General features: G+C 33.7%; 1 protein-coding gene across 8 annotated transcripts in view; it reads left to right on the forward strand.

Moving 5' to 3' along the window:
* Window positions 1-10,000, forward strand: part of LOC119573231 (calcium-dependent secretion activator-like) — a 261,069-nt gene that overhangs the window by 139,385 nt on the left and 111,684 nt on the right. For 7 of the 8 annotated variants that reach the window (XM_037920350.1, XM_037920351.1, XM_037920354.1 and 4 more), the window contains exons 7-10: window positions 3,650-3,795; window positions 4,929-5,009; window positions 6,889-6,918; window positions 8,342-8,511. In XM_037920350.1, the coding sequence (XP_037776278.1) occupies window positions 3,650-3,795; window positions 4,929-5,009; window positions 6,889-6,918; window positions 8,342-8,511 (427 nt within the window). The remainder of the gene's footprint in view (window positions 1-3,649; window positions 3,796-4,928; window positions 5,010-6,888; window positions 6,919-8,341; window positions 8,512-10,000) is intronic. The other variant, XM_037920358.1, reaches the window with a different exon arrangement.

Here is a 10,000-nt window from a genome sequence, read left to right on the forward strand (position 1 = left end):
TCCTCTCTTCCTCTACTCATTCATCATCCCCATACCCTTCCACTCTTGTTCCACTTCCTTTCCAACCCTCATTCTCTTCATGTTTCACTCTCCTCCTCTTCATCTTTCACTCTCCTTCTCTTCCTCTTTCACTATTCTCGTTTTCCTCTTTCACTATCCTCCTTTTCCTCTTTCACATCTCCCCGTGTTCTTCCTCTTCCGTCTCAAATTGTTTTCTTCCTCTTCCTTTCCTACCCCCTTCCTCCTCTTCCTACTTCCATTCTCATCGATCTCTCTCTTCCTCTTCCTTTCCCTCTCCCTCTCCCTCTCCCTCTCCCTCTTCCTCTCCCACCTATTTTCCTCTTCCTACTTCCCTTCTCACCAATCTTCCTCTTTCTCTCTCCCTTCCTCACCCACCTATCTCCCTCTTCCTCTCCCACCCATTTTCCTCTTCCTCTCCCACCCATTTTCCTCTTCCTCTTCCTCTTCCTCACTGCTCTGATCATCAATATTACTTTCCCGCCGTCTCTGTCACCTTTCATCATGTTAAAACCGGTGTCAGACAAACGCCCTTCTCACCCTTTCATTTCCCGTGGCGCCCTCTCTCGCCTCTCCTCCTCGCTTACCCTGCCAGGAGAGGGGAGAGGAGGGAAGGGGAGAAGGAAATGGGAGAGGAGAGGGGAGGAGAGGAGAGGGAGAGGGAGAGGGAGTGGGAGTGGTATGAGAGAGAGAGAGAGAGAGAGAGAGAGAGAGAGAGAGAGAGAGAGAGAGAGAGAGAGAGAGAGAGAGAGAGAGAGAGAGAGAGAGAGAGAGAGAGAGAGAGCGCTCCTCACACACGCCCACCCCCGGCTAGCCATTTCGGGGCAGTTCAATTTTCCCGCCTTTAGCTCCTGTTCCCGGGAATTCACTCCGCACGGCAGCCGGTCAAGAGTAATAGGATTTGCCAGGCTGTGGGAAGGGAGGGACGGAGGGAAGGGCATAGGGAAGGGGAGGACGGAGGGAAGGGAGGGAAGGAGGGAGAAAGGGTGGAAGGGAAGGGAGGGAGAAAGGATGGGAGAGAAGGGAGGGAAAGGACTGGGAGGGATAGAGAAAAGGATTGGAAAGGAGAGAGATAAAGGGAGGTACAAGGAGAGTTAAAAGCGAAGAAAGGATAGAAAGAATCGAATAGAAATAGTATAATGGAATAATATAGAGCAAAATAGAAGAGAATACATATATATAAACTGATGAATGGAAGGAGACAGTGAGAGAGAGAGGAGGAGAAAGCATAGAACAGCGGGTCTTTCGTTCACATTATTCTTTTCGTATTTATTTCTGATAGCTTGGTTTTAAATCTTTTTTATATCCACTTTTATTATTCTCGCATCTCTTTCTTTCTCACTCTGTGTTTCTCTCTCCTTTTCATAATTTCTCTCCCGTATTCTGCCGTAGCATAGCAATTAAAAGAATATGATATAATCCTTTTTGATTGCTGACTGTACAAATATTACTTTGATAACCTCATTATTCTGCCAAATTTCCATAAGTTACACATATCATGTTCATTTGATAACTTCATTATTCTGCCAAATTTCTTAAAGAACACGAAAGATCATATCCAAGAAATAGTCAGGAATCTAAATAAGTCTCTTTCGTTTCTTAAAATTGTAGATATTCATTTCATACATTGATTAAAGACAAACAAGGAATGATGTGTAAGTATAGTAAATATGTGAGACAAAAAAGGAGAAATATATATGATATCCTTAAAAGGGGTATAAATATACAGATAAATGAAAATAAGGCTGAATAAGTCGATTTATTTCATTGAGAAAGAAATGGGTGTATCCAAATATTAAGATTACGCCTGCTTTAATAATGGCTGGTCAGTTGTATTTAACTCGTGATAATAGTAAGCAACTTAGAAAACACATTGTTGATTAATTCCCCCATTTGTTGTCACGAGCGGAAAGGCTATGTTGATCAAATAAACGAGGCACGTCTTCATAGTCAGCGTTAATACCACGTGCTGTTTCAGTGAAAACGTAAACTTAGGTAAACAATTGCAGAATCAAATAGGTATATATTTAAGATTATAATCATTGTTGATAATAATAACAACAACAACAACGATAATAATTATGATAATGATGATAGCAGTAATGATAATAACACTAATGATAATAATAGTGAAAACGTGCTCATATCAACAATTGTAAAAATCAAATAGATAACTCTAGAAGAATTCGCGACCATTTAACTACACTTTTTATTTTAATCAAGGCGAAGATGCACCTGGCACTTTTGTGACCACTGGTGGCAGTGTGACAGATGATGATTATTTGTCAGTTTGGTAATGATAATTCATTAAAATGTAACAATAATGTAAAATAATATAACATTTAGCCGATCCTCACCACCCTCTCGCCTGCAGTTTCTTTTTTTATTTTAATTATTAAAATTTGTGTAACTCTGGTGGGCCGAGTCAATTTGAGCATTATACTAGTTCTGGACACAGACACACACACACACACACACACACACACACACACACACACACACACACACACACACACACACACACACACACACACACACACACACACACACACACAAACACACACACAGATGGACATACAGGTAGATTTATGATTGCAAAGTAAATAATATATCTAAATAGGTGGAGAGGAAATGAAGACAAAAGCAGTGTTGTCGCGAGCTGAATAAAAGTGAAAAAAAAAAAAAAAAAATACCCGGGGGTTGTCGAGGTTTACTGTAAAACGTCGAACTGATTGACTCTCCCAACCTTTTTCATTCCGTGGCCCCCGACCAGTAGATGATAATCTCCATGGCCCCAGTCAAGTAACTGCCATCTCTTCAGATTCAGTTATTAATTGTTATGAATAGTGTAATGGTGGCAATAGCTATAGGGCAAGAACACTTTATGGAAAGATTCCATTTTAATGATATGATTCTATATATTATTGGAAGAAAGACCATGAAACGGAAGCTAAAGAAAAGGCTCAAGTCGTTTTCTTATCGACGTCAATGTCTTGAACAAGTATATGTAGAGCGCTTGTCAGAATTCTGTGTTGACGGTAGGCCTTCTCTTCGTGTAGAATCTAAAAGAAAGAATAAGGGTGATGAAGCATGGGGATACAGCAATGACTGATGATTATGATGATGATACTGATGGTAATGATATAATAATAACAGTAATAATAATAATGATAATAATAATAATAATAATAATAATATCATAATCATCATCATGGCCTATCGATAATTGTAGTAATCATGGCCATTTACAGCGGGTACTTACAAATTCGTTTAATCTAAGAAACAAGCACTCTTATATAAACAAATATACACAGATATGCATATATATATATATATATATATATATATATATATATATATATATATATATATATATATATATATATATATATATATATATATATATATATATATATATATATATATATATATAGGTAGATAGATATGGATGTAGGTATATATACATATGTATATATATATGACACAAATGTCTATATCTGTGTCTGTTTATCTATACATTTTCATAAGCTTCAACACCCATAATCAAATTCATGCATAATCCCCCCTGCATCCCATTTAACTGTTAATTTCCCATGTTACTCCCCCGCTTACTCTTCCTGTTGTTCCACAGGAGAGGAGGAGAGCAAACGCCCAGGCAGGATGCAGCAGAGCCTGAACAGCGAGCTCATCATGCCCAAGGAACAGCTTTTTGATATGTTCCAGCAGATCCTCAGCTTGAAGAAGTTTGAACATCAGCTGCTCTTCAATGCCATGCAGGTTCGGATGCGTATATCAGTTTGGTATTTCGCTATTTCTTTCTTTTTATGAATAGCAGTTTTGAATTTGTATTGTTTGTTTTTTTCATTGGGTGTTGATTGTGAGAGAATGAGAATAAATATTTGGTTGTAAAAATATGTAAATAATTTAATAGTCTATTAGCTATACATTTGTATTTTAACATTCTTAATACTATATTTCAAAATGTATGGTAGCATTTTAAGATTTACTTCCCTCCCTATAAAGTAACAGTACTTATATACCTGATGATATTTATGAAATAGCCATGCAATACATTGATATTCTGCAATGACTTATTAATATATATATAAACAATATGGATTATCAATTTATAAAGCACAGATCACGGGAAGTAAGATATACAAATAAGTTGTCATTAGTTTATGTTAAGTCAAACCACTCCTCCCCAGTAACTTGGTTGCTACTTCTACCCTACACCAGCTGCCTGCACATAATGAAACACCATTTAATCCCCCCCTACAGCCACACAAATGCACATGAATGATTTTTCTCTGTAGAAGTCCATCTTGCATATCACATGAAAAATAGCTGTATTCTGGTACAATGTAATATACCTGATTGAAAAAGAAATTTGTATCATATCATGAACATCACATTTACAAGCTCATTACCATATGATTTCTTTCAGTTTAAAGGTTAACAAGAGACAGCAAAGCTTAAGACTTCAAGTGAACATGATTGTCAGGATATGAGAAACTGGTTTATCAGCTTCTCTATAAACAGTACAGACATATAAACTCCACATACATAAATCTCTGTTATCATCACTATATAGCACATTTTTGGAGCAACTGCTTTAGCTTCATTGTCATTCTTGTAGTTGTATGATTTCAAAATTGTGTTAGCTTTGTAAATGTTTGGTTAATTGTAAATACATTACATTTCTTTTATGTATATATATATTTTTTTTTACTACCTCATCATTACTGAAATAACTAGCTATCACAAACATTCATGATTATCAGAAAAAAAAAATATTTGGACAGACATGATACTTAATAACAATAAAGTTAAAACAAATAGCTTTATCCATAAACTTAGTATAACCACCAAAGTGCATGGGATCTGCATCTGATTTTTCTCTTCCTCAGCTGGACAGCCAGGATGAACAAGCAGCAGCCATCCGCCGAGAACTGGACGGCAGGATGCAGAAAGTTGCGGAATTAGAGAGGGTGCGTTGTCAGACCTATTTACACGGCTCATGTCCTGTGCTCACGTCCATTGCTTTCATTGTTTCCAGTGTGTGTCATTGTTTTTTCTTTTTCTTTTTTTCTTGTTTTTTTTTCCCCTTTTTTTTTAATGTTAATATATTTGGTATATGTTCAAGAGTTGAATATATTGTGGAAAGCCATTCCAAAAATGGTAATTAGTGATGCAGATATTGATTACACAACTAAGAAAGATACAGTAAGCAGGATGTCTTCATGATACATTTTTCTTTTCTTTTCTATAATATATATTTTTTTGAACCTTTCATTTCTATCTCTTTTATTGGTGGTATTGTGTGGCCATATGTGACTCCTAATAGTTAAACCTGTTTATATATTATTTTTATTTTTCCTTACATAAGGCATAAACCTTGCATTTGTAGCTTTCCTCCATGTAACAAACAAAAATTATATAAAAAGAGAAATAAGTGCATTTACCATTGATCTTGATTTGAATTTTGAAGTGGTAAATGGCATTTTTTGTAACAAATTTTGATAGAAGCAAATCATACAAGAATATTTAATTTCAAAAATTATTCCCTTTCGTCTTTTTAGATAAAATGATGAATATCACAAGCATGCTAAGAATGAAAATAAAGTTTTCTGCTGCTTTAAAAGAACAACGTGTTACAAAACACATTCTGTTTTATATTATAGTAAGACTTTCTTAACAGATAGGTCTTATCTATTACTACTCCCAACAAGAGACTTCTGTTGAGTGTGCAGACTATATATTCTTATTATAATACATTTTTAAAGATCTATAACTTTCATTTGATAAGTGATGTCACATTAGTGGTCGCTTATTTCACTTGCTGTAATATGCAATAACACTCGTATGTAGTAGTCAGTACTAAACATGTTTATTCACATGTTTACGAAGGTGCATTTATTTGTTGGATTACAAAAAATGGAGTCTTTATATGATTATTGCAAGAATTTCATTATAAAAAGGATTGGTCAAATGTAAGTGACTAAATAACCATTTATGAGAAATATAGATGCCTTCACAGTCAGATCTGTGAGATTATATTTTGTATACAGACACACATTAGAGTTCAGAAAATTTATTTGATCATCTAAGTCACATGATTTTTTTTTTTTTTTTTTACATCAGCATAATTAAAAAAGATGATGTAAAAGTAATACTTTTATAGTGGTTTATTATTTTTTATTTTAGTTGGAGTTCATGTTTTGGATCCCTTCCCAATGCATCTCTCATCAAGCCATGATATTATTACACTGCACAAATAATTTGCAATATGCAAAAACTATTTATGATTCCTTAATGAAATACACTGTCAGTATTCAGCTGTTATTGCCATGACAAAATCAGGTCTACACTTTCACATAAAAGCAGTATTGGTCCAGAAACATTAATGCTGTGTTCAGTTCACTGACCTTTTATGCAATTTTCAGTAAGCATTATAATATTTTAATGATAACTGTTCATATATCCTATTTATTTTCAAGATTATTTCATATGATGATAATGAAGTTAATAATGATAGTGATAATTATATTCTTTATTTGTTTTACAAGTCAGAATACTTCAAACAGAGATTGAAATATTTAAATCTGTAACTGGTGAAACATTGAAAGTTGAAGTTAATATCAAGGCAAAGAAAATCTAGAAAGTAAAAAAGAAAAGTTAATATTAGCCACTTTCTTACTCATATTTATATAGAATTACAGTTCTGAGCAACATTTCTTTCCAAATGTTTACCTCAAGGCAAATATTACATACCCTGTCATCACCACCCCCATTGCCACTCTATATACAATTTTTGTTGCACCACCAAATCCTTTCTTATTTTTTCTTATTTCCACGTCTTTGAAAAAGGAGTTAGAGGGTCTTAAGAGAGATCCAGAAGTAAGTTTGATTATGAAAATTATCCTAGAGGCCTCAGTAAGCCATAGGTTTGCATTTCTCTTAGTAGATCTAGAACATAGAGATTGGATGAAGGCTGTGGGTAAAATTATGGATATATTTATTATTCGGATTAATACATTGTATAATATGTGTTTTTATTTAATTATTTATTTTCTTATAAGTGGCATGTATTCCATATATATATTTATCTATATGTATATATATATATATATATATATATATATATATATATATATATATATATATAAAACATATTCTCTGATGTTCTTAGATACTATTCTGAGATCACTCTTGTAATTAGAAATATCTTTTGTAGCTTTGCTCTGTGGCACAGTTCTCAGCAATATTTATTATATGTAATATATGCCCCATTATGATATTTTTAGGCAAAAGGATTGGTTCTGTGCACCACAAGAAAAAAGATCTTGCTACTTGCCCCAATAGTAAAACACTGGGCAAAATAATTTGCATTTATATATTTAACCTAAGTTATATAACTGACTGAAAATGAAAGTGAATGATAATAAAATATTACAACATACATCTACTCCGATTTTTGTAGTTTGCTCTTAGTAAGGGCCATAAACTATTGAATCTTGGTCTTGATGGATGATAAAATTCTTATAATCATGCATTTATGGTTTATAATTTATCATAAACTTGTGTTTGTTGTCTTTTGATCTTCAATGGTTTTCAAAGTTTTATAGACTATTCTATGCCCATGCTGTGTAAACACTGCAAAATATGGTGTCGTAGAAGTGATCATTCTCCGTCTTGCTCCATGGCACAAACTTGAGGTGCTTGATTTGCTTCTTTTTTGCATTTCTTAGTTCTTGCATCTGAAACTTGCAACTCTAGATGATTTTCTGGAACTGTTATGCTACTTACAGCCTGGGACTTACTTTTAAGTATTATTATGCATTTCCTGTTTGAAACTACTGTGAATAATAACTCATTCTATTGAACCTTTTCCATTAGATTTTAAATTATATTTTTTCCAACCTTGTATTGCTTACATATCCTTGCTAATAGATGATACATGTATATACATTGTAACATTAATCTACATTAATTTTTTAATGCTTCTGCATTCAGGAGTTGCAGAGTACAACATAGCGTAAAGTTGAAACTGAAGGAAAAGAAAAGGGAAATAATACAAATCCTATGTGCATAATTTTTATATGTACTTTTTGAATTGTATCCCTCTTTTGTACAAAGTGTATTAGCAAACTAAGTTATTAGTCAGCCACTTGGTAAGAGAAATTTATTAGTAGATTTTTCACCTAGAAAAAAAAAAAGACTGTGAAATGTGGATAGCTCATTCTTACATGGTCACTGAATTATAACATGTATAATTTGAGAGAGGAAAACAATCTTGACCCTAGTCTTTTGGTCAAACCAGAATCGCAAGTTGATGCCCAAGTTTGTTGTGAAGGAGATGGAGTCCTTGTACCTTGAAGAACTGAAGACCTCTATCAACCTCCTGATGGCCAACCTAGAAAGTCTCCCAGTGTCCAAGTGCTCGCAAGAAGGCAAATATGGCTTGAAAACCCTTAGAAAATACAATCACAGGTAAGTCATTTGGAAAAGACATCATACGTATATTTTTTTTTTCCCTTTCACGATAACTACTAATGTTTATTATTCCCTCTATCATTAAGTGTGTTACTAAAGCATTGTATCCCAACACTGGGTTCACTGCCTGGATCTTTATTGCTTGTCTCTCTCTGACTTTCTTTCTCTCAGCCTCTTTATACCTTACAACTGTATGCCTTATGCTTTTATTCTTTACATCTCATACTCTCTTTACTCATTTTCATGCTAATTGTTTCAGTATTTTTTCTTCTTTTTGATCTTTTTTTTTTTATCTTTCATGTTGCTGTCAATTTCATTATATTTAAGCCTAGCTGGTGCATATGCCATTGTTGCAGTGCAGTGTACTATATTTTCTTTTTCTTGCTGCATTATTTCCGTTCCTTTACTCGTCAGTGGACTTAGAATTTGAATGGTTTTAGGATATATTATTTATATATATATAAGCATATATTTTTTTGTCTTCAAGACTTTTTTTGTTCATTGATTAAATACCATAAGTCCTTGTTAACCTCTCTTTGTTGATGTACTAAATCGATCTGATTTTACAAACTCTTGATGGAATTTGAGTTTACTGTATTTTTTATTTCATGTGTTTTGTATACACAAATCCACTGCATGCACACAATCACACAAGGACATACACTTGTAGATGTACATATATATGTGCATGTGCAAGTACATATACATGTATCCATGTGGCTGTATACCTAAACAGAAACAATGTAAGTAAACACAAACACATACATTGCACACATGCTCACAGATACTCACACATTCACGCAGAAAATAGCACTTGCAGAATTTTGCAGTGGGGGTATCATCTTTTCATTAAGTAAACAAGAATATGGTAAGCCCAAGTAAATTTTATTCTATTTTTGATCTGTTGCCTTCATACCAATTTTTAAAGAAATATGATTTATAATTTGATAATCACCAATCACCACTCTAAATGAAGACTTTCATTCCTTGGCCCATACCTGACGTAAAGCCTATGGGAGTGAACTGTATCACCTCTAATGGTACAGGTGCTATAACTGTTGATACTATAAAATTTCCAAGTGCTAACCCTTACTTTGGATACTGCTGTATACACATGGTTATGTTGTAGACTCATTGATTTACCCAGAAATTGAAGTTGTGAAATGAAAATCTCGTGCACTAATAATTGTGAATAACACATACAATTGTCACTGTAAAATGTAGTTTTATTGTATGGAAATTAGAGGTTTCACAGTTATTGTGAGCCTGTTGTTATAGAAAAAAATATAAGGAATTGCTTCTAACATTCTGTGGATAAATATTCAGGTAAAAAGTAATCAAGATTGTTGGTAAAACGTATTGTAGTAAAATAACCTTTCTTGATAGACTGATAAAGTCAACCAGTTGGGTTGGATAGATTTGACATATGAAGATGATATAGTGGCATTAAGAGAAATGGGTAAACTATGACCTCAGAAACTAAATT

Source organism: Penaeus monodon, chromosome 5, assembly GCF_015228065.2.
Source record: "Penaeus monodon isolate SGIC_2016 chromosome 5, NSTDA_Pmon_1, whole genome shotgun sequence".
Classification (NCBI taxonomy): domain Eukaryota; kingdom Metazoa; phylum Arthropoda; class Malacostraca; order Decapoda; family Penaeidae; genus Penaeus; species Penaeus monodon.